Below are 25007 nucleotides of genomic sequence, written 5' to 3'. Positions count from 1 at the left end.
TAATTCCCGAGAGAAAGCAAATAATTCCTATTCTGGCTCTGTGTCTGTCTGACTCTCTCTCCAGTGTCTGTTGGTCTGAATCCCCCCTTCCTCTCCCCACTTTTCTGAAAGAGCAAAGGATTTAGAATTTAAGGAGCCATGAGAGGAGGCAAATTCTAGGTTGATTGAGGATGCAGAGATAGACGTGGCACAATGTGGAAGCCCTAAGGAAGATGTAGAAAAGACTAACAATAAAGAAGCTGGTCTCTCGTTGAAGAACTAGGACCGCCGCGGGCCTCTCACATCGCGCGCGGCTCCTCTCCCGCCGGCCGCCCTCAGCTCCAGAGGCCCACGCCTCCACCGGTCCAGCGTGGCCCGCTTCCTCCTGGCGCTCCTCGGACCCAGGGCGGCTCTTTCCCACCGTTTGGGCCTGCGCTGGGAGCGCAGGAGGCGCTTAATCAACACTTAGTGAAGGACCGCCGGCGGCCCCCGGCAACCCTCCCCGGCCCGAGCTCTACGGCTGACCCAGGGTCCCCCTCCCCCTCAGTTTCTTTTCCCTAAGAAAGGGAATTCTCCACTAAGATCCCTTCACCTCAGTTTTCCCAACAGTAAAGTGATGATAATAAAAGCACTACTTCCCAGCTGCTGTGGCGGTCTCACAAGGCAGCGTGTGTGTAAAGCTCTGGGCACACAAGAGGCTCCTGAAACACGCTTACCCCCCTTTCCCTTTATTCCTCCAGACAAGGCCGTCTTTGGGCAGCCGCTTAAAGGGAGGATGTGGCTAATACATAAAGGAAATGAAAAGGGGTCCCGCAAAACTGCACCAGGGCCACCTTTGCCAAAGAAAATTCAAGGCTTACTTCGGTATTATTGGAGGGTCTGGGCTTCAAAAAAACCGCCCCGCTCTTGGGGTTGCGACTCAGACTAGCCCTTGCCGAAGGGGCATCGGCGGAACTCCCCAAAGGCCACGGGCAGGGACGAGCTTAGAATTCGGGGAAACGCCAGCAGCTCCCCACAAGCGTACAAAGGCACAGTGTGGAGGCCAGTGCGCCGTGCGGCCGCGTGTGCCGGCGCGGGCAGGCCCCGGCTCTTTTCCGAAACAGGCACGACTCAGCCAGGGGCGTTTCTGGGTTTCCGGACCACTTTCGTGGGGATGGGGGTGGAGGGGCTCGCCCCGCCGCCCATCCAGTCTCCTTCCCGTTCTCCAGACCATCCCCGCGCTGTACACCTGCTCCCGCGCCCCGCAGCTTCAGGCTGTTGACCTCCAGCACCCCTGGCCCCTCCGTAACCTCCAGCCCACGCTTGGGGGCAGGGACGGCGTCCCCTTTAAGGGTATCCCTAAGTGGGTGGGGGTAGGAGGCGCCAACCTTTGGGTGGGGTCCTCCCAGTCTTCCTGGGGAAGGATACGCGGGGTTGCGGAGGGCGTCGGGGGCGCGGGGCGCGCGCGGTGCCGCGTCGGGGGTGGACGGCACTTGCGAGCTGGCGCCCGAGCCTGGGGGAACAGGTGTCCTGAGTTGGTAGTACGGGCGGGGGAGTACGCAGGGGGCGGGGGCACGGCCGCTCCTTCGGGCTTTATAAGCCGTCCGGTGGGCGGCGCCGCCGCTGGTTGCAAAATAGCGCCTCGGAGGTGGCCCGTGCCAGTGCGGCTGAACGCCCATCCAGGCCGGGCGGCGTGGGCCGGGGCCCGGGCCGCCCCATGGCGTTCTCACTGGTAAGAGGTCGGGCTGGGAGATGGGACTGAGGGATCGGCGAGCCCAGCGCGTGGCGCGCCTCGCCCTAGCCGCCGCGGGCGGTCTCTGCTGGGCCCGGAGCCACGCGCCTCGGGCGCGTGGGCGGGCAGATGGCATCTCGCCCGGGGCGCTGCAGGCGCCTTTCCTGAGAGCTCCGCGCCTCCCGGCCTGGGCGCACTGCATCCACGGAGAGGCGGCGGCCCTGTCCGGAGATGCTGCGAGGCCTGTTTGCCTGGGGTGGGGAGGGAAGGGGCGGGGCGCGAGTCACATGTCCGCGAGCGTGGAACCTCGTGTGTTTGTTTGAGGGAAGGGACACGCGCCTCTACTCGTGATTCTGTTGCTTTTTCATCTTAAAGGAGCTGGGAGGGTATCCCGTGGGGTCTATCACGGAGTTCTCCGAGCTTCCCCCACTTGCAAAGCGTGTTGTGCTAAGGTGGAAGCAGCCGTGAAAGGCATGGAGTTGGAGGAGGGGGCACAGGGATTTCCAGGGGGAGCCTCGCGGAGCAGGGGGTGGGAATGGACCAGGTCGGATGGGGGACGAGATTCAGAAGGTCCGCGGCCTTCTGCCTACCCGGACGTGGTTCTACGTGACCTGCGCTCTGGCTGGTAGTCGGGGTTGCGGGTGTTAATACCGAGTTACGCAAAAGGCCTGGAGGCAGGAGTTTCACGAGCAGCCGCCACAGGGGTTACCTGGTGGGGAAGGCCCCCGAGGGTCTAGAAACACCACGTGGGGCGGCCCCCTGCAAGCCCAGACGTTACCCTCCCCCCGTTGTTTCTGCTGAGGCGTCCTACTCCTCCCCCCATCCCTAGTCCAGTGGCTAGAGGGGCGAGAAAGTGAGAGCTACCGACGGACCCTGGGGCGGCGCGTCTCCTTTAAGGGCGACTCGGCTTGGCCGCGGCCTCTCCCTCGGGCCGCCGCGCGCCCCCCCCTCCCGCCCCGGGGGGGGGGGAGGGTCACGTGGTTCACACGTTCGGCGCCGGGAGCGCGGAGCCAGGGGCCGCCCGGAGTCGCCACCGCCGCTGCCTCGGTTCGGAGGGGCCCGACCTTCCCTGGGCAGGCAGTGTCCCTAAGTAACGGGCCGAGCCTGGCCAGAGTGGCCGCCACCACCACCACCGCCGCCACCACCCCAGGTAGGGTGGGGTCGGGGCGCAGCCACGTCAATCCCGGCCCAGCCCAACTGAGCGGACTGGGCGAGTTGGGCCGGGCGGGGCAGGGCAGGGCCCGGCGCCGCGGAGACCTCTGGGGGCCGGGGGGCGGGGGGGGGGAAGCGGGCGGTCGGGCGCGAGGCGTCCACGTGCGAGCGTGGACCCTCGGGTTCTCCCCGGGCCCCGGAACTTGGGGGGCAGCGGCAAAGGAGGGGGACAGCGCTTTGGCTGGGCAGAACCGAATCCCGAGGGCCGGTCCGGGCTCGGAGGCACAGCAGGAGGCCCTCCCCGAGGTGACCCAGGATGGGGTGGCAGTGCTCGCGCCCCTCAGGGTCAGCAGTGGGATGCTCGAAGGCCGAGGGCTCGATGGCGGGCGTTTGGGCGGACGCTGCTCATTCGGGGGGCACCCCTGGGCAGGGATCTAGGAGAGGGACCGCCCCGAGTGGATTCTCCCCAAGTGTCGATAGCGGGCCCCCAGCGATTTTCAGACGAGCTCCCCCACAGTTCGTTCCATCCCTGCGTCTGGCCATACCTTGGTGCCTGAGGCTGCCCCCCAGAGTGTTGGGAAGGAGACCCCGCCTCCCCTAAGCACCCTTTGGCACCCAGTCTTTGTCGGCGGCCAGCTAGCTCGGAGCCGCGGGATGCCGAATCCGAGCTTTGTTCCAGTCCTTTACCCTGGTTACTGGTCATCTACTTTGGGAGTCACGGGCTGGTGATGTAGCCGCTGCGTGTTTTTTCCCCCCTTGGGGACCTCCAAGTACTGTTAATGAGGGTACAGGAATTCGAAAAAAGAAGGGGGGAGGGTTTAAAATCACTTAAAATATAAGGGGCCTGCCAAGAGGATAAGCACGTTTCCCGTTTTCTCTTTTCAGAGAGCCCGATTTTATTTATTTATTTATTTATTTTAGAGACTTAAGTAGGTTTTTAGGATACGAATTTCTTTGAAAGGGTAGCTTCCCCCCTATATTTTTCTTGTGCCAGAAGAGTTATTCTCCTTTGCAGGACCAGACCTTGACAAAGACAGGACGATGGGATGGATGGGATGGGTGTGGGGGAGGGTAAAAGAAACCAACATACTCCATTGGGTAATAGCCTCCTAAAACAGGAGTGAGTGGGGGGGGGGGGGTGAGATGTGCTCTGTGTTCTTAGAGAGGATTGACCATAGATCCAGGTGAATGGAGTCTGCTTAAGGGAGCCTCCGGCTTCCTCTCTGGCCACAGGCCATCTACTTTTACGTGCTTTTGTCAAGTCCCAACTGTTAAAATATTCTCATTTTGAAAGGACGTGACTTCTAGTAGGGAGAAGTTTCTCCCCTACGATGTTTAACAAATAGGTTCATAACTGGAGAAAAATGTCTTTGAGAACTGTCTTCCTTTAAGATCTCTCCAGTGTCTGGGGAAATAGGCTTAAAAAAAAAACAAAAACAAAAAAAACCGTAGGGGCTTTAGAATAAACTGTTTATGTCCCCGACTTTGTTCTAAAGTTCTCAGGTAGAAGAAGCAGCCTGATGAAGAGGAAGCACTGAAGTGAACCAGAACTTGTGCCATTTCTGGAGCTTAGATAACAGGGGGCTCTTTTAGTAATAGCTACTGCTACTAAGGAAAACAACGTTAAGGCAGAACGTTGAAATTTTGTCAGGCTCTAGTTTTTTCAGCTAGCTGAACTCCGGACACTGTATAGAGCATTTTTCTGGGTATGAAGTGTAATTTAAACCACTTGATCTTAATGTATGGACAAAGACTTGGAAATTAAGTTAACACTCTCTCTCTCTCTCTCTCTCTCTCTCTCTCTCTCTCTCTCTCTCTCTCTCTCTCTCTCTCTCTCTATATATATATATATATATATATATAGTATATTCATAATGGATTTAAAAATAGATTTTTTTTTTTTTTAAGAAGTGGATTGAGTAATTTGACCATTCTCTCAAATTCGGGAACCCCCATACCAAATCAGCATCTCAGGATAATTTCTTACCAGCCAAGATTCTTTGAAAAGAATCAGATCTAACAACTAAAGAATGGTCAAGATGGTGGACAGGAGAGACAGCCTACAAAATCTTAGTCTGGAACTCTGAAGAGTTTTGGTTTGCAAGGGGAAGGGGTGGAGTGAATGAAAATGATAGAAAAGTTATGTCAACTCTTCTTAATAGATAATAAAATACCAAATATGGCTCATTTTTTCAGAATTCTAGATTACTCTGATAAAAATCATACTATGCTTTACATAAAACCATTTTTTTGTAGTTGCAGACTGTATATGCATCAAGAAAGTGTGTAATATATAATTTGTGAGTGATTACCACCAAAATGGGGTTTGAATGTGAAAATTCTTGATTTACTATTTTATTAAGGAATTAAATGAATAAAAGATGTTTGATTAGAAGTTGTAATTGTAATAAAAAAGGAATGACATTTTAGGTTCCAGACTTCAGATATGAAAAAAAGGGAAAAAGGGTAATACAAGAAATACAGCAAAAAATTAAACTTTATACATCTCTTTTTTGTAGTGAGAGAAATAGGCCAGGCTGCTTATTTAATGTAAATAAATAGGACAGCTTTTAGTTTTCTGCTTTCTACTGGTTACAGTTTTGATAAATCTTTCCCTTTAGAGACAAACTTTTTAGGAGCTGCTGAAGCCAGCATGGCTGTTCTGAACCACTGGCACAGCAATACTGATATTAGCAGGAATGTGCTTGCATTTACCATTCTTTTTGTATTGAGACAGAGTTACTGATCTGAGTGTGTCTGGAAAGGCAGGTAAAGTTTACTGTTCAAAAGGAGACCTGCTTCCTTTAGTGGGCAGGTTGAACATCAATTAAAATTACCAGAATGTTTTTCCCTGCTAAAACTGGATCAATCTTAAACTCTTAAAACAATTTTTAAGGGTCAATAAAGGTAAACTAGATCTTAAATGTAGCATTTACTTTTAACTATAATTTCCATACCAACTTAGATTTCTATAGAGGATTAATCAAAATTTCAACACTACAGAATATGTTCTTTTGGGAATGCTCATAATGCATTGTTCCTCTAGGAATAGTCTAGGGCTCATTCTAAAGTTTGCAATAACAGAATAAACTCGAATTTGCTACTAGTAGAGTATGATAAGCTTTGCTGATCTGATTCTCCTTGTGGGTATACCTGCTGAAATATAAACATAGCTTTCTCATTCAGAAACTTTAAAGTCAATAATTGCTACAGCATTGGAAACTAATACCTATTGTCTTCAGCTGCCTTTTCATCCAAGTTGTCAATCACTTACCAAACTGGAACTAGGCTAAGAATTCAATCTTGACTTATTTTATAATCAAAATAATTATGAATTGGTTTCTCACATCTTTTGTTATAATAAGTAATCTTTATGTCAATAAAATTATTTTGGTTATCACTTATGTCCTTTGTTAATGACCACTTGCAACCAAACTATACCAGGTGAAATGAATCAGTTGTTCTAGTACTATTCCTTTGAAATCACTGGATTAATAGATATGAGTTATTGTCTTTAGATTTGAAGAAAAAAGGATGACTTCAAGTAGTAAATAATCTTTTATTCTAATGTAAAAGTTCTTGGAGTACATTGACAGGTCAAAATGCTGGTGGTCTGTAAATTTGCATGGGAAAATTCCATTTTTACTTTTACTTCTAACTGAAATTGAGCATTTCCTTCCATTATGAATTAAAAACATATATATATCCTAAGTGTTCCATAGGTTTTACTAGGCTGTCAAAAGAAAAGGGGCCTATGACATAAAGGATCAAGAAACCTAATTTTTATATCAATACTACTTTGTTTTATCCCTGAGTACATCAGTCAAAAAGCATTTGTTGAACACCTATTGTATACCAAATATTGTGCTACACACTGGAGATGCAAAAAAAACCGTAAAAGCAATCCCTGTTCCCTGCCAGTTATCATAGAGAAGACAACAAGCAGACAACTGTGTTCATATAAAATAAATACAGTATAAATGAGAAGTAATCTCAGGAGGTACTAGCAATGGAGATAACAGAAAAAGGCCTACTCTGTAGATCTGCTTTTATTTTTTCTTCTTTTTAAATTTAATTTAAAATAATAGCTTTATTTTCAAAATACGTGCAAAGATAATTTTCAACATTCTTCCTTCCAAACTTTTCTCCTTCCCTTCCTTCTGCTCCCCTCTCCTAGATAAAAAGTAATCTGATATATGTTAAACCTGTGCATTTCTTCTGTACATATTTCCACATTTATGTTGCACAAGAAAAATCATAAATATGCTTTTCTATACTATGGCCTTTTTTTATTCTTAAGAATGAGCCAGGAAACTAGTACACTAGTAGAAACCAGTAACTAGTAGAGGGGCAGGCTTCTGCTGAGAGGATTTTACTTTTTTCCCTGGTTTGGCATGACAAGGTTGTAATTAGCACCTTTTATTTGGACTTAAAAAAAAAAAAAAAAAAAAAAAAAAAAAGCTAATGCAATTCGGAGATCACCTGTATCCTGATTGAGATGGCAGTTTTTAGTGAAATTGTTTTATTTTAAATCAAACAAAATTATTTTTATGATACTTGGATTTTACATTCTAGAATGCACATTTGATCTAGAATTCTACCTTCAGAGATAATTTGTACAATAAATTTCTTGGTTAGCAGTTTGTATCAGTTCTTTCTAGGTAGTAACTTGGCTAATATTAACTTTTTCCCCTCAGTCTTGGCAGAAGGCCAGAAACTGGAGTATTGGTGTGGATGTGTGAGAACTTTAGAAGTGAGTCTAAAAAGGGAGGTAATTAAAAGATAGAAGTTAAAGGTTTGACCTCTTCTTACAAATCAGCCTCCATTAGTCTTGCTTTTATCTCCTTGCTGTAACTGAAACTTCTTCTAAGATCATCAGTGACAATCTAATGACCATATCCATAGATTATCTCAGTTATGGAATTAGAATCTGTTTGTTTGTGACTTGCCCTAGGTCCTGTGCAAAATCAGGGAGAGATACGAGGTATGCTTACAAGTAGTAATCAAGACAGGAGCAGTTTCAATGAAAATCAGTTATTTTTTTACAGTCAGTGTTTTGATAAAGGCCTCATTTATCAAATGTATTTTTATAAATTTGAGTGGGTTCTCTATATAAGTTATTCCCCAATTGGTAAGTAATTTTCAGATAAAGTATTATCAAAGCCATTTATACTCTTATGAAAAAATGCTTTAAATCACTACTGATTAATGTAAATTAAAACTATTTTGAAATACTTCATACCTATCAGATTGGCTAAAATGACAGAAAAAAGATAAATGTTGGAGGGGTTGTGGGAAAAGTAGAACACTAATACATTGTGAAGTTATGAACTGATCCCACCATTCTGGAGAACAATTTGGTCCTGTGTCTAATAGTAAAACTCTAGGACCAGTGTTATTTCATTTCTATTTGATTACATTAATTACTCCCTTTTAGATATTCTCTTCCATTGGCTTTCAGAGGCCTTTGAAGATGGTTCTCTATTTTTTTAAACCTCTGTTCCATTTTGTTTCAATTGTAATGTCTCCTCTATTCATACTCGTATGTATGAATACTCTTCAAAGCTCAGCCTTTACCAGAATGTTTTTCTCATAGTACATTCTTGTTCTCAGCTTAAGTATTCACCACTGGCGTGGAATCTACTTGCTAGATATATTCACAGAATTTAAAACATCTATCCCATTTAAAACATCTATCCCTTTTCTTTCTTCTTTATAAAGAAATCTTAAGCAGCACCTTAAACTTTCTGCGTATTTGTCTGGTTCACTCCTGATAGCTCATTTTCTAATTAAAATTAGAGGGTAATTTCCTTGAGGGAAAACTGATTTCTGTGTAACTTATACATTTAGTTCCCAATAAATATTTCAGTCGGTAGAGCCACCCTTTGTTTTCTGAGGTGTTCAACCTCCCAGTCACCCTTGAATATCTCCTCATCTCTCTTCCAGTTTCCTCAGCCAATCAATAGCTGGTATTATCATTACAGCATCTGAGTAGGGACAGTAACTGTTGAGAGGTGGTAATCCAGCTTTCCTTGAAGGCTACTACTGAGGTGGTGGTTTTCCCATTATACTTTTGGGTAGTTCTGTTTTGGTTATCAGGAAATTTGTCATTGCATCAAGTTTTAATCTGTGTAATTTCCAACCATGGCTTTTAGTTCTGTTATAGAATCAACCAGGAAAAAAAGTCATTCCTCTGATTTGATGGGTCTTCATTTACTTGAAAATGGCTCCCATGCCCAGAATCTTCTCTTCTTTGAACTAAACATCTCCAGTTCCTTGGATTGCTCCTCATACAAGCTGATCTTGAGGTCTTAAGGGTTCCTTGTTTGTCTACCTTTCTCTGGATGGTTTTTCTGGTTATTGATGGTCCTTCCTAAAATATGGGATCTAAAACTAGGCACAGTAATATAGCTGGAATCTGGGCTCAGAGACTAGAAAGTGACTCTTTTGATTTCCTATTTTCAGAACACCTTTTGTCATAGTCTAAGATTGTTTTGGATTGTTTTAGCTGCTTTATCACAATGTTCAGTCACTGAATTTGGAGTTCATAAAAAGTGGCAGATCTTTTCTTCAGTAACTACTATCTTCTCCCACTGCATCCAAGACCATCTTCAATCATCTTGATATCTATCTGATTACTGGATCCAGATGGGAAAGTGAGGCAGGTGACCTTGCCCAGCCTCTCTCAATGAAATCCAATTCACATGCAGGTCATTGCACCCCGTCCCTGATGTCATGGTCTTCTTAAGAAGGAAGGACAAACAATACTACCTAACCAAATCTCCTCTTCCTCATAGTCTTGTATCTGCTTTTTTTTTTTTAATTCCTTCTATTTCTAGTGTATTTTCATAGCTCAAAAGATGTCAGGTGATGGAGCTAGGATCTGAGCAGGAGGCAAGGAAAGAATGAACCTCTTGAATGAACCTCTTAAAGGCCTTGGGAGAAAAGTATTTAGTCCAGTTCTCATGGGGTTGTAAATAAAAAGTGGTTAAAAAAAGAAAAGTTTGTAAGTAAAACAATGATGACATTTGTAATGTGAATCTGTGTTTCATGTTCAGTCTGCTTTCCATTGTACCAGGTTGCCTCCAGTTGTCAGTTTCACATTTATAAAGCATATGATTTCCCCTTCCATGATGCCGTCCTATGGAGTGGTTCTAAACTGTGTACTGAGAGAGACAGTCCTGTCTTCCACTCCAGTCATGTGTTCCATTCAGATAGAATTCTCAGGCAGATTGGTTTCTCCTTATCCCTCCTCATTTTAGACCTTTTTTGCCAACCCTCCCTACTCCTTAGTGACTTCTTTTAGTAATCTCCTGTGCCATTTGTTTTTATGGTACTCACTTGAGATTTAATTCCATACCTTTTACATTACCTTTGTATTCCTAACTAGCATTTGAACTGAATAAGATTAGGGATCATGGCTTATATTTTTATATTCCTCAGTGCTAGTATAATTTCTCGTATTCAGTAGGCACTCAAATGATTGACAAAACGGCAATCTTAAAATCAATTGTAAGCTTTCACTTGGTTTTTGTCACAGGAACAGTGAGGCTTTTTATGGGAAATAGGTGTCTGCCGGTTGTGCACTACTTGTTTTGTTCTTGTTTGAGGGATTTCTCTTTATATTCACCTTTCCTATACTGAGATACAGGGTCATTTAATAATAAAAAAGCTCCTAAATATTTGAAGGACTTAAATTCAGTACAGTACATGGCTAAAGAACAGCATCTGCTGGCTCCCTTTTGATTGCTCCTATGGGACAACCCAAGCCAGCAGTGATGGCATCATTCTCTTTTTTCAGTGCCCCCAGAAGCCACATAGCTTGAGAGGGATTCCCCTATGAGAGGAAAGAGGTTAGAGAAACTCCAAAGAGGTGCAGAGGGTCCCTCCCCAAGATGCGTACTCTCCTCTGGCACTGTCCAGCTTTTCATAGTCATTCTTTGCTAATGTAATAATCTTTAGGATTAGGAGGAAGATGGGGGTTGTAGAAAGGCAATGTAGTATCTCTACACAAGAAAGTTAATAGTAAGGCAAGTATAAAAACATTTGTAGGACAAACTCAGGGACATCAGCAGAATGAAGACTCGGTGCCTTTAGTGATTGAGTAAGCATAACATGACATAAGGATCAACAGTAAGACTGCCCATAGTATTTTGTTATTCCAATAACATGTAAAGATAGTTTTCAGCATTCATTTTTAAAAAAGATTTTGCATTCCAAATTCTTTTTTTCTTCCTTCCTTCCTTCCTTACCTCTTCCCTCCCCAAAACAGCAAGCAATCTGATATAGGTTATACAAATTAGTCATGTTGTGAAAGAAAAATCAGAACAAAAGGGGAAAAAAAGAAAGAAAAAGCAATGAAAGAGATGAAAATAGTATATGCTTTGATCCACATTCAGTCTCCATAGTGTTCTCTCTGGATGTAGGTGGCATTTACCATCCCAATTCAATTGGAATTGTCGTAGGTCACTATTGCTGAGAAGAGATAGTTATATCTGAGATGATAGTTGATCATCACAGAGTCTTGCTATTTTATACTGTACAATATTCTTTTGGTTCTACTCACTTCACTCAGCATCAGTTCCTGTCAGTCTCTCCAGGCCTTTCTGAAATCATCCTGCTGATTGTTTCTTATAGAATAATAATATCCCATTACATTCATGTACTATAATATGCATTCACTTGATTTCCAATTCCTTGTCACTACAAAAAGCTGCTACAAATATTTTTGTACATTGGGATCCTTTTTTCTCTATTACAATATTTTTGGAATATAGACCCAGTAATGACATTGCTGGATCAGAAGGTATGCGATATGCATGGTTTTACAGTCCTTTGGATATAGTTCCAAATTGTTCTCCAGAATGGTGGGATCAGTTCATAACTTCACAATGTATTAGTGTTCTACTTTTCCCACAACCCCTCCAACATTTATTTTATCTTTTTTCTGTCATTTTAGCCAATCTGATAGGTATGAAGTATTTCAAAATAGTTTTAATTTACATTAATCAGTATTGATTTAAAACATTTTTTTCATAAGAGTATAAATGGCTTTAATAATACTTTATCTGAAAATTGTCTAAATATCCTTTGACCACTTACCAATTGGGGAATAACTTGTATAGAGAACCCACTCAAATTTATAAAAATACATTTGATAAATGAGGCCTTTATCAAAACACTGGCTGTAAAAAAAATAACTGATTTTCATTGAAACTGCTCCTGTCTTGATTACTACTTGTAAGCATACCTCGTATCTCTCCCTGTTTTTTTTTTTTTTTTTTTTTTTTTTGGTCCAGGATCTTTGTTTTTCTTGAATTTTCTCCAATGTTTGAATTGAAATTAATTTTATGGTAGGGGTGATAAAGGAGGGAAAGAGAGGCTAATTATTAGCCTTTTAAAGCCGTATACATTTTCTTTAAAGAATTGGAAAGTGAGAACATTTCAGTGACTGGTAGATATTGGTTTTAGGACTGTAAGTGAAGATAATCTAAATGACGCTTTTATAGGAGAAATTCTATGTGAATTTTTTTTTTTTTTTTTTTTTTGAGGCTGGGGTTAAGTGACTTGCCCAGGGTCACATAGCTAGGAAGTGTTAAGTGTCTGAGACCAGATTTGAACTCTAGTCCTCCTGAATTCAGGGCTGGTGCTCTATCCACTGCGCCACCTAGCTGCCCCTTCTATGTGAATTCTTGAGAGAATTTAGAGAGTTTTTGCTTCAAATAAATTTGCATTACACATTTGATCCCTGTGGACAGCAGGACCTGAACTAGCTCTGATTTCTGCTCCTTTGTAGGTATGCAGGAACAAAGGTTGCAAACTTTGTGCAGATTCAGAGGGGGTAGGGTCATGGCCACAGCTTTGTGGATTCCCACCAAGAAGTGGGGGAGGTCTGTGGAATATTTCATTTACCTTAAGTGAGAACTTTTTGTATCTATCATACCACTTAACTATTGCCAGAACTCTGGATCCAGTTCCTATCTACCTAGCTTTTGCTCATGGAATTTATTCTCCTTTGGTATATCTTGCCAATTCTGCTCGACTAAAATCTGAATGTTCCTTAAGACTTGCCAGTATTATGTCTTTTTTTTTTTTTTTGCATTCTTATATTAGTTTGAGAATTTATTATACCTGTAATATGTTTTTGAATTGTTTAAGAAAATCAAAGATTTAATACCCTCTTTAGTACCTTGATATAGTCATATATAGATATAGTACATAAAAATGTTTTTCAATGAATAATTGCTTATTTGCATATATTGTTATCTGGAGTGATAGTATGATAGATCATTGGCTTTGGAGCCAGGAAATCCCGATTCAAATCATGTCTGACACATAATGGCTTTATGAACTTGGACAAGAACTTAACTTTACAGTGGGCTAGGCAACAAGTTCCCTGAGGCTATAAATTACAGAAGATGCTGACTTGAATTGGTAAAGGGAGTGTGTATGTGTGTGTATGTACATGTATGTGTGTATGTATATATATGTATAATTTTACTTATTTGTCAAAGTTCCCTATATCTATGAAATCCCAGATCTACTCTGTGTCCTGCTTGATAGTTCTAAAGCATTTTCACAGAGATCTTTATTTGATTCTTGCAAAAAACACTTGAGTTAAAAGCTGCTCCTATGTATGGTAAAATAACAGAATATTGAATAACAGACTAAGATTTGTTCATTAATTTAACTTGATAATGTGGAGTTTGAACTAAATGAATTTGGGCTAATGCACTCTTTTCTCTGTCATACTAGAAAGAAGACACAGGGAGGATTAAAGACTGCTGGGAGAGCCTTGAAGCCCCTGCACTTTCAACTTGTAGCAATGCTGATATTTTCCGTAGAATAAACGCCATGTTGGACAACTCTCTGGATTTCAGTCGAGTCTGCACAACACCTATTGCAAAAGGAAGACATGATCACTTGTCAGGTGATGTTGCTCTGCTATGGGAAGCAGAAATGGACTGGGTTGTTACAGGTGCAGCTAAGAAATTCCTAGTTGTGAGTGCTAGGGTGGATTACTATTATACTCTACATTGGATATTTAATTTTTGTTTTATTTTTTGAAAGATTTGACATGAGAATGTAGAAAATCCATCCCTGTTGATTGTTAATGATGATATTAACTAAAGTTTATATTTCTTTTTCTATTCACTCAAGAATTTCTGTTTGTGGATGCAAATAGGAGATTGTAGACAATGGGTAGCAAAGTTGGCTAGAAGCTTCATACATAATTCTCTGTTTGTGTAGAGGCAACTACTTGCTGAAGACTAATGGTTTCGAAGATACTTAGTATAGACATAATGTATAATAACTTACCTTTTTGTATAGTTGTAACATGTCAAGAATGCATTTATAGATCTGTGTATATTGACATGGGGTTAGAGTAAAGTGGTTTTGTTTTGGGAGGTTTTATAATGGACCTTGATTATTGGAGACTCTGGGATGTTGAACACCTGGATTTGGAAATCACTGAACTATAAAATGTTGGGATTTTGGATTTCAGAATTGCCCTATGAAGGTCCAGTAGTATATAACAACTATCTTTTAAATTTTTTAATATTACTTTTATTTGTTTTTTAGATATTTCCCAGTTATATGTAAAATTATTTTAAACAACCTTTAAAAATTTTTTTGAATTCCAAATTAGCTTCCTCCCAACTCTTACCCTTCCTTAAATAAAACAGTTGAATATTGATTATACATGTAACCAACTTTTTTTTTAAAGGAAAAGATTTTCTGCTTTTAGTTTTATCTAATAGTAAAATTTTATCTCAATTAAATCGTGAATGGAATGAACCTGAAAACTTCTCATTATTCTTGATGTCTCAAAGCCTGTTAAGAGTTGGTTACATTTTCATATTCCATATGTATCTCAATTTAGAATATTAAGAGTTGTGTTATTGGTTTTAGTGATCTTTGAACAGAGGTACTTAAAGTCACATTTTGTCCTAAGGACCTCAAGAGTATTTCCAGACAGTAGAGACAATTGGGAAAAGAAAAAAAAAAAGACCTTGAAAAGTGGTTATAGTTGCTTTTCTATCAATAAATTTCCAATTGCATTTCCAATCTATGAATAATTAAACTAAAACTACCTCTGGTAGAATAGTTTGATCTGTTAATACAGTTGGTTTTTTGGGTGCCCTAGGAAGCAATTTCTTAGACCACATCCACAGTTGGAAAATACTTGTCTTGAATTGCCTAGAAAAAGGTGTTTAGCATACTTTTGGTTATTGTCGGCAGCTGCAAAATTCACTGCTGTTTATTTCATCATACAGGTATTGTGGGCCAAAGATAAGTAAGAAGAAATTGAAAATATGAAAACATCAAATAGTCAACTTTGATAATCCTTTGGAGTCATCCAACGACAAAATTTTACAGTCTAGTATTGACTTCTGTATCCTGTGTACAAAGTTTACATCCATAATTGAAATATAAAATCATGTTTTAGCAAGTTGTGTATGTGTGTGGGAAGCTTAAAACTCTTCTTTTCGTTGCTCAGCTATGTTCAAGGCACTTTTAAGCACTGGAGATAACAACAAAAGTCCCTCTTTGAGGAGATCACTCTTGAATGGGGCAGATAACATGCACATAGTATATAGGGGCACACAGTCAATGGAACAGTCGCTAAGCAAAGCTTAGTGAAGCCTGGGAAAGGATTCTTTCAGGAGGTAGAACTGTGGCTGAGGCTTTAAGGAAGCAAGGAGTCACAGACATGGGGAGAGCCAGAAAAAGTGTCAATGGTTGGAATAGTCAGGAGGCCAGTGTCCCTGGCAGGGGGTGCATATGAAATAGCTCTTGAGAAAGGGGACAGATGCCTTAATAGTTAGAGGGTTTTATATTAGTTACTTGAGGTAACGGGGGAAGGCACAGGAAGTTACTAAATTAATCATGGTCCGAGGTGAATGCTGGGGGGGGAGGGGGGGAGGAAGGGGAGGAGGAGTCACTTGGACAGCCTAGAGGAATATGGACTAGGGAAAGTGTTGAGATAGGGAGACTACCCAGCAGGCTCTTGCAGTAATTCAGGTGTGAGGAGATAAGGCCTGCACCGGGATGGTGATTGAGTCAAAGGAGAAATGTTAACAGAAGAAGAGAATTAGTTGAATGGTGGATGAGAAATTGTAAGGAATCAAAGATGACACTTGGGTTTTAGGTCTAGTTGACTGAGAGGATAATAGCCCAGTAAAAGGGAAGTTAAGAAACAGGGTGGGGTGATAAAGAGACTCCTAAGAACAATTTTTAAAAAGCCAAATGCATGGTGAAAAAACACAAATCATAGGTAATAAAGATTTTGAAATACCATTTTTTTCTTTTACTAAATGCCATAGAAGCAACAATATAAATGATATTTAATTTTTAAAAGTTCAAGTTTTAAAATTAAGCAATAGGAATTTTAAAGCCTCAACTTTTAACTTTAAAAATTTGAATTATTTTGTTGGAGGATGTTCTCATAGGTTTGTTTTTTAGAATAATAATGGTAAAAAAAAATCTTACAGGTTCACTACCCTTATTTAAAGATAATGCTCAGAGAGTAACTTTCTGAGGGTCATAGAAACCAAATCTTGTCCTATTGTCTTGATAGCCATTTTGGAGTCTGGTCAGTTCTACTGTAACTTGAATCTTCTCCAAAAAGCAGTGAGTTGTGCAGTTTGGTACAGTGAAAACCACAGAACTTAGTGAGGAAAGTGGGATCAGTGACACCTTTTTAAAAAAAATAGCCTAATCAAAAGAGTAGCACAGTTTGATACATGTTAAATGTTGAGAGACTTAAATGCTAAAATAGATAGTGGCATCAGCTGAAGCCTCAGGCTGCCCATGGCTCTGCTTCTCTTGGGTTGTAGCAAGTTTGATGGATTGTCAAGGCATGAAATGCTTAGCTGTAACTGAAGGAAACTCAAGATTTAGAGCACCCCTTCTGAGCTCACAGCTACCACAGTATTGGAAAATAAACAATAAATTATCCACTTGACAACAATTAAAGTTTTCTTATGGAAATGATCATTGGAAGTTTGCAATTTGAATAATTGTGAAGTGGTAATTTTCAGCATTCTTGATGTTTCTCAAGGAAGAAATCAAAAAAGCAGTCTCAAAATTGTCTTTATGCACAAAATGTTCCCTAATATACCAATTGCAGTAGAACAAATTTGAGTTTTTGAAACATAAATTATAGCAGAACCAACTACTTTAATCTAAAATTGTATTTAGATTTTTCTCCATTTAGTTGTAGTGGTTAGTGGTGGTGCTATGTTTGAGATTTGAGGTTATAAAAACCATGACATATTTAGATGAGAGATTAGAATTAGAAGTTTTATAATCTCAGTTTTGCGTTGTTGAGCTTTTCATAATGCTTTAAATTAGAATTCCTTTGGGCTAAACTTTTCTTAAAAGAATTGTTTATTTTTAACACCTCCCCTCAAAAAAAAAAGATTAGAAAAAATGCTTTCAAATATACTCTTGAGTGCATCAATTCTTTATTTCATCCTGAGTCCTTTGGAATTGGAATACCTTATGAATTCTAATTGTCTTCATATATCTCCCCAAATTTCTTCATATTAATACTTTTCATAGCACAATAATATTCTTTCATGTTAGTATACTACATTTCATGCATTTCTTGATGTTTGTATACTTAGATTTTTTATTTTTGGCTGCCTGTTCATGCTTTTTATGTTATTTCCTTTCTCACCATTAGGTTGTAAGCTCCTTGATGAGAGACTTTGTGGGGTTTGTTGTTGGGGTGGGTTTTTTGTGTATCTAGCACAGTGTTTATATAGCACTGTGTATGTCACATAATAATCACATAATAAATGCTTATTAACTTGATATGAGTGTTTTGTGTGCACAAGTCATAACAACTTGTGCTCAGAGCAGGGTTTTGAGATCAAGAGTACTGTCTATAAATCTATGGTGTTCTCTTCTCTATTATGATATGCAGATATAGATATCTACATTTATCTATTTCTATGCGTAAATATATAAATATTAAAACCTAGATAATGTTAATATGTAGTTTTTAGGGATCTTATGTATGATTTAATGATACCCATTTCTATTGGGAGTTGACATCACTGGTTTAGTTCAAATGAAATGGAATGACTAGCTTTGTAGCTTTTATTACATATCACTGAATTGCTTTTTTGGAGAGATTATACTTTAAATTTTGCTTATTATGACTTTCTTCATAGTCTTGCTAGGCAGTGTTGTATTCTGAGGACACACAGACAAAGGATAATACCTCATATCTACATAGCACTTGAAGACTTATAAAACCTCACAACAGCCCTAGGAGGGAGGTACTGTTATTTTTATCTTACAAATGAGGAAGATGAGGCTGAGAGAAGTAAAGTGTATTACTTTATTATTAATATTATTCCAGGAGTTGAGGTGGGATTTGAACTTGGGTCTTCATGACTTCTAGGTTGTTCTAGGGTATAGAGAGACTGACAAATATACAAATAAGTAAATGCAGATAATTCAAAAAAGGAAGTAAACATGAGCCTTGAAAGGAAATAAAGAATTTGAGAGGCAGAGGTTAATAATAGGGTCCAGTCTGAATGTTGGGAAGCTGCTTGGGCAAATGTGTGGAAGTGAAAAATATAATAGTGAGTACAAATGTAAAAGTGAGTAAAAATTAGCCATGAGTAGAAATATGTAATAAGATTTGAAAGATGGGTTAGAGTCAAATTATGATGGGCCTTCAATGGCATATTTGGGAGGGTTTGTGACTTGGCTAAGAGGCATCGTTGTTCTGTCTTTTTTCGGACATGTCCAAATATGACCCCATTTGGGATTGTCTTTGCAAAGCTATTTGAAGAGGCTCCTAATTTCCTTCTCCATCTCCTTACAGACAAGGAAACTGAAGCAGACAGGGTAGAAACTGAGGCAGACAGGGCTAAGTGACTAGTACAGGGTCACCTATTGTCTGAGGCCACATTTGAAGCAAGAGAAATCTTCCTGACTCTACTGTGGCGCCACCTAGTTGCCCAAGTGGCAATAGGGTGTCTGCAAGTTTTTGAATGGCATTTTCAAACTTGGAGCTGAAGTTGAGAAAGGAGGACTAGAAGCAAGGAAATTATTCTAAATACTAGGCAAGAGGTAAAGACTGTCTAAACTAGGTTGGTTAAACATTAGTGGGGAGAAGGATGTAACGTTCTCTCTTCCTTTAAAGCCCAACTCAAATATTTTCTATGCATCAATTGATTTATCTTGTATTTTAGTATATAGTGTGAAATGCGAGCTTACTGTTATTTTCTTTAGCAATATTACTTTATAACTTTTCAAATTATTTTTATGGAATGATATTCTACCGTGATATTTTATAATATTGGCTTTATCAAAATTAATAACATCTAACTTTATCAAAGCTACAATAGCTGGCAATTCTATATCTATGGCTTTAAAATTTGACAAGTGCTGAGATAGGCTATCCCATTTGAAGGCTCACAATACTCTGAAGTAAATAGAGATAATTTGTTTCTCCATTTTCTAAATGATTAAAACAAGATAAAGAGGTCATGATTTGCTTATTTTCCTATCAACAAATGTTAGACATCTTCCAAAACCCAAGTCTCACTCTATATAATACTGCATTGCCTTACAAACCTTTGTTTTATATATTTGTGTGCGTGTGTGGAGGGGGAAGACTGCTTTTTAGTTTGAAATTGTTCTTTAGCCTTGTTACCTTTTATTCACACCCTTCCTTGATTTCACAAATCAGTACTTTTTTTTCCCTTCACTGTTCTCTTTTAAGCAGTCCAAAGTGAGGCAGGTTACTTCTCTGCTATCCTCTATACTCCCAAATACAATAGGACTTTAGACTAAATGATGTTAACATCTCTTATCTCTTGCAGTCTTAAGGAACTGCTGCTGCTGTTTGCCAAAAAGCCTTGAATTAGTCTCTCCCTACCATCCTCCTTTGCACCAGTTCCTCTGCTGTTGAGTTTCGTGGATAAAATCACATTTAGCCTGATCTCAACTTGGCTTTAGTAGCTGTCCTACAATTCTTTAATTCTGATTGATTTTCTCTCAAACTCCCTACAATCTCTATAATATGTTCCAAACCTTTAGTAGAGGATCTTTACTCTTATTTTACCAAAAAAAATTGAGTCTTATTCTTTGTTCCCTTTCTCTCCCCCTTGGCTCCAGTTTGAGGAAAAGAAGGGAATCTTCCAATGAAACTAAACCCTTTCCTTATCTCTGGAGCTCATCTTTTCCTGAGCATGACCTTTTGAGCACCTTCTCATAATCAGTAGTCTTTGTACACTAGTTCATCTGCCTTAAACATACCCAGGTCTGTTTCTTAAAACCTTACCCTTGGAGAGAGCCATCTGCACCCAGAGAGAGAGAGACTCTGAGAACTGAGTGTAGATCACAACATAGTTAGTATTTTCACTTTTTTTGTTGGTGTTTGCATTTTGTTTTCTTTCTCATTTTTTTTTTCTTTTTGATCTGATTTTTCTTGTGCCCCACGATAGTTGTGGAAACGTGTAGAAGAATTGCACATGTTTAACATAAAGTGGATTACTTGCTGTCTAGGGAAAGGGTGAGGGGAAGGGAGGGAGGAAAAAAAATTTGGAACACAAGGTTATGGAAGGAAAAATGTTGAAAATTATCTTTGCATACTTTTTTTATTTATTTATAATTTTTTTCACAGTATATATGCATGAGTAATTTTTTTAAATAATATTATCCCTTGTATTCATTTTTCCAAATTATCCCCTCCCTCCCTCTACTCCCTCCTCTTGATGACAGGCAATCCCATACATTTTACATATGTTACAATATAACCTAGATACAATATATGTGTGTAAATACCATTTTCTTGTTGCACATTAAGTATTAGATTCCGAAGGTATAAGTAACCTGGGTAAATAGACAGTAGTGCTAACAATTTACATTCACTTCCCAGTGTTCCTTCTCTGGTGTAGTTGTTTCTGTCCATCATTGATCAACTGGAAGTGAGTTGGATCTTCTTTATGTTGAAGATATCCACTACCATCAGAATACATCCTCATACAGTATCGTTGTTGAAGTGTATAATGATCTTCTGGTTCTGCTCATTTCACTCAGCATCAATTGATGTAAGTCTCTCCAAACCTCTCTGTGTTCATCCTGCTGGTCATTTCTTACAGAGCAATAATATTCCATAACCTTCATATACCATAATTTACCCAACCATTCTCCAATTGATGGACATCCATTCAACTTCCAGTTTCTAGCTAAACAAAAAGAGCTGCCACAAACATTTTGCCACATACGGGTCCCTTTCCCCTTCTCAGTATTTCTTTGGGATATAAGCCCAATAACAGCAATGCTGGATCAAAGGGCATGCACAGTTTGATAACTTTTTGGGCATAGTTCCAAATTTTGCATAAGTTTTTGAAGATAAAAAGCTTTAAAAAAAAGAAATAGAAACTTTCCCTTGACTTGACCTGACTGGCCCGTAAACTATCATTTTATATCTTACTTATTTTTCACAGTCAGACTACTAGAAAAAGTAGCCTACACTCATTGTTTGCACTTCCTTAGTTGCAACCTGATTTTCATTACCTCACCACTACACTGAAACAGCTTTTCCCTAGGTAATCAAAGATCTCTTTTTTGATTCTTTCTCCTCAGCAGGCAGATTGGACTCTTCTAAGGATGAATGTTGAATATGTTGTCAGATGTATTGGTGGATTTTTTTTTATTATGATTGTAAGGGTGGGCTCCATTTTTTGAGGAGTATATGTGGCTAATTTCCAAGAATGACTGCAGGAAAAGCAAGCTATCATTGGGAATGCCTTATAAGAGCTCCTTTCCTATCCTATGGTTGTTTCTACTTGCCTGGACAGTACAATTGCAGATCTCCTGTTTTTACCTGCTAAGCTGGGGGTGCCATAGCACACAGGGCACTCGACTCCTGGCAATGCAAGATCTGGGGCCTCTGTAAATCTTGGTGACTCTGGACAAATCACTTCATCTGTTTACTTCAGTTTTCTCAGCTATAAAATGAAGAGATAACATCTACCTCTTAGGGATTGTGAGGATCAAATGAGGTAACATTTGTATTTTTCTTTCATTCATTCATTCATTTATTTTTGCTGAGGCAATTGGTGTTAAGTGGCTTGTCCAGGACCACACAGTTAGGAAGTATGTCTGAGGCCAGATGTGAACTTAGATCCTTCTGACTTAAGGGCCAGTGCTGTAGAATGTTTCTTTGGCACAATGCCTGGCTCATCATAGGTGTTAAATAGACTGTTTACATTTTCCCTTTTCATGCCCTGTTCTTGTATTTCATGCTGTCCTTGTTGGCTTTTCCCTATCTCAACTCAAGGCTTTTGCACAGGCTGTGCATGATTTGGCACACTCTTCTTTTTCTTCCCCATCCCCCTATACGTAGCCCTTGCATTTTCTCTTTTCTACCTCAGATTATTTTCTGAAATCTTGAAGGGCCAAGGGCACCTTCATTTTTTGTGTGCAGGTATCCCTGATACCTAGCATGGTACATAAGAACTTACCAATGCTTGTGGAATTGAAACTATTTTGTTAGATACAATTTTTCATTTTTTCATCCAATACTGGATGTTTTAATAATTACTGTTATCATAACACTCTTGCTTCTTCTCATTTTTCCATCTTCAGTAACTTTAGCTTCACCTCAGACTCATGCAGGAGTGTTCATATGTTTGATTTCATCACCAAGTGTTTCATCTCCACAATTAAGAGTTCTTTTAAGTTCCTGTTTCGACCTTGCAACAACTTGAATCCCTCTGTCTTCCTTTCTTCTCTGATCTTATTTTTCTTCTCATAAGTATCTTAACCTTTTGTTTAGCAGTTGAAGTTTATGCTTGACTTGATTCATGAGTCCCTCCCCGCCATTGTCACATTGCAGCTCATATTTTCCTTCTTAGCCTGGTCTCTGTAGAGATGGTCAGTCTCTGCCCCTGACTTCTTTGCTTACTGCTCCTTGTGTGCTGCTGAACATTGCAGGAGAGTTGTATGACAAATTTGTTATTTGACCTCAGTTAAGCTTCTACTGCTACACATCAGTCATTTTGCTTTTCTCTGATTGTCCTATCACATTCCTTCCAAAGGTTGTTCAAAACATTCTCTTTCCAAGCTACTTATACTATGATCTTTCCCTTTCTCCCAGCAAAGTATTTTGTGTACTATTTCACTGGAAAAAGACTTTAGTGAGCTCTCCCTCTTCTTTCCAGTTCCATGCTTTAAATAACATCAGCATTATACCTTTATTCTAGTCTCAGGATAATGGTGACAAACTTATTTCTGTCATTAGCCCCAAATCTTCCTTTCTCTTGCTAGTTTCTTTCTCCCTAATTTTATATTACCATGTTTTATCCTAGGCCGCCTCCTTTGTTTTCTATATATTCTCTTAGTGATCTTGTTAACTTATATATGGGTTCAACTAGTATTTCTCTACATCCCACAAATCGTTCCTATTTAAGCTCTGGGTTCTAGTCCTATCTTCAACTACTGCATAGAAATTTCCACCTAGAGGCCCAAAAAGCATCTTAATTTCTACATATTCAAAATAAAATTATTTTTTATTATTCATTATTTTTGCCCCCTTTCCTTCCCCTCATGTTTCCATTGAGGTGACTACTATTCTTCCAGTTACTCACATTTACCACATATAGGAGTCCTCAACTTCATTCACCCAGCTCCCATCCACTCATTTTACAAAATCATGTTGATAATAACTCAGTGTTTCTAATATATCCCTTCTTCTCCCATTCATAGTTATCATATTATTTTAGCCTTTCATCTCATCTTGCCTAGTTTGTTGCCATAATCTCCTTATTGATTTCCTCTAAGAAACATCTTACACCGAAAGAGCATGGCTAATAAAAAGACTGTTAAAGAACTTTAAAACCAGCAGGAATTGTTGGACTTCCTAACACAAGATGAGACTAATGGACAATGGACTTATGGACATTTATAAATTCTCAATTTATGATTATTTGATCATGTTATTTGTTATATACTTCTAGCATGTATTATGTTACTATGTGCTTATGTAATTATGTGTAATGCCTCCCATATTGATGGATTTATGTTTCAAGGTCATGACTATCCTATGTTCTAAATCAAAAGAAAGGGGGAGATGTTAGGATTACTAGGTGAGAACTCAGGTTGTCTGGACAATGACAAGGTGAGAATTCAGGTTGTCTGGAAATGACAAGGTGAGAACTCAGATTGATTTGACAGTTCTCTGGCTCAGACCTGTAAAGGGAGTTTGCACCTTAGGAATCCTAACATCTCCCCCTTTCTTTTGATTTATTATTATGTTTAATCATGTCCAACTTTTTGTGACCCTATTTGGAGTTTTCTTGGCAAAGATAATGGAATGGTAGACCATTTCCTTCTCCAGCTCATTTTGCAGATAAGAAAGATGAGACAAACAAAGTTAAATGACTTGTTCAGGGTCACACAACTGCTAAGAAATTCTTAGTATTATATCCTCATGTTTTTGTACTAACAATTAAAGAGGTGGCTTCTAAGATGTAAAAATCCTTTGTGGTTAAAACTGATAGAGTAATTCAATAATTTGAATGTTTTTCAGAAGACATTTCATTACAGTCATTAGTAAGTCTATTTTCATAGAAGTTAATGTTATCTTGATGGAATACTAATTTTAGATAATCATTCCTTAGTAAGAGTATTGCTATCCTGAAATAAGAAAACATGTACCTTGTTTTTAAACCTACAGAACTGGAAGGACTATAAAATTGGAAAAAAGGGCAGTGCATGCCATTTAATGGATAGACATTTGGACCCATGGTTTAATTTTCAATAAGAATAAACTAATAGCTCCTATTTGGGGCTCAGAATAAGTCCTTGTCAGAATAAGGAAAGGTCCTGGCCCCACGTTGGGCACCAAATGTAGCAAGCTGTTGTCTCCAGAAGCTGCCGGATCGCTCTCTGGGAAGAGATCTGCTGTGTCAACTCAAATCTCTTGGACAGATTCTTCTTCCTGTAGTGAACCGTTGTCTCCATGCAGTTGCTGTTAACTCTTGTCCAGAGAAGTGACTTCCCTTCCTGCAGAGAGCCCCATCAGGCCTGATGTAATGCAGAGACTTCTCCTCAAATCCTGGCTCTGAATCTCCTCCAGCTCTTGTCCTTCCCCAGGCAGACTGCTTGTCCAGGCCCAATGTTGCCTCTT

The 25007-nt window shown here is 39.9% G+C and overlaps 1 protein-coding gene across 9 annotated transcripts in view; it reads left to right on the top strand.

Annotated features, from left to right (window-relative positions):
- The first annotated feature begins 1406 nt into the window (after window positions 1-1406).
- Window positions 1407-25007, top strand: part of CPEB1 (cytoplasmic polyadenylation element binding protein 1) — a 75281-nt gene continuing 51680 nt past the window's right edge. For 2 of the 9 annotated variants that reach the window (XM_074296153.1, XM_074296150.1), the window contains exons 1-2: window positions 1407-1690; window positions 13598-13772. In XM_074296153.1, the coding sequence (XP_074152254.1) occupies window positions 1676-1690; window positions 13598-13772 (190 nt within the window). In that variant the 5' untranslated portion in view covers window positions 1407-1675. Of the gene's footprint in view, window positions 1691-2640; window positions 2841-3008; window positions 3188-13597; window positions 13773-25007 lie in introns of those variants that run through there. The other 7 variants (XM_074296154.1, XM_074296159.1, XM_074296160.1 and 4 more) reach the window with 6 other exon arrangements.

The sequence above is a fragment of the Sminthopsis crassicaudata genome, chromosome 2 (genome assembly GCF_048593235.1).
Source record: "Sminthopsis crassicaudata isolate SCR6 chromosome 2, ASM4859323v1, whole genome shotgun sequence".
Taxonomy (NCBI): domain Eukaryota; kingdom Metazoa; phylum Chordata; class Mammalia; order Dasyuromorphia; family Dasyuridae; genus Sminthopsis; species Sminthopsis crassicaudata.
Note: the sequence above shows the minus strand (reverse complement) of the source record. Positions and strands in the feature narration are given on the sequence as shown.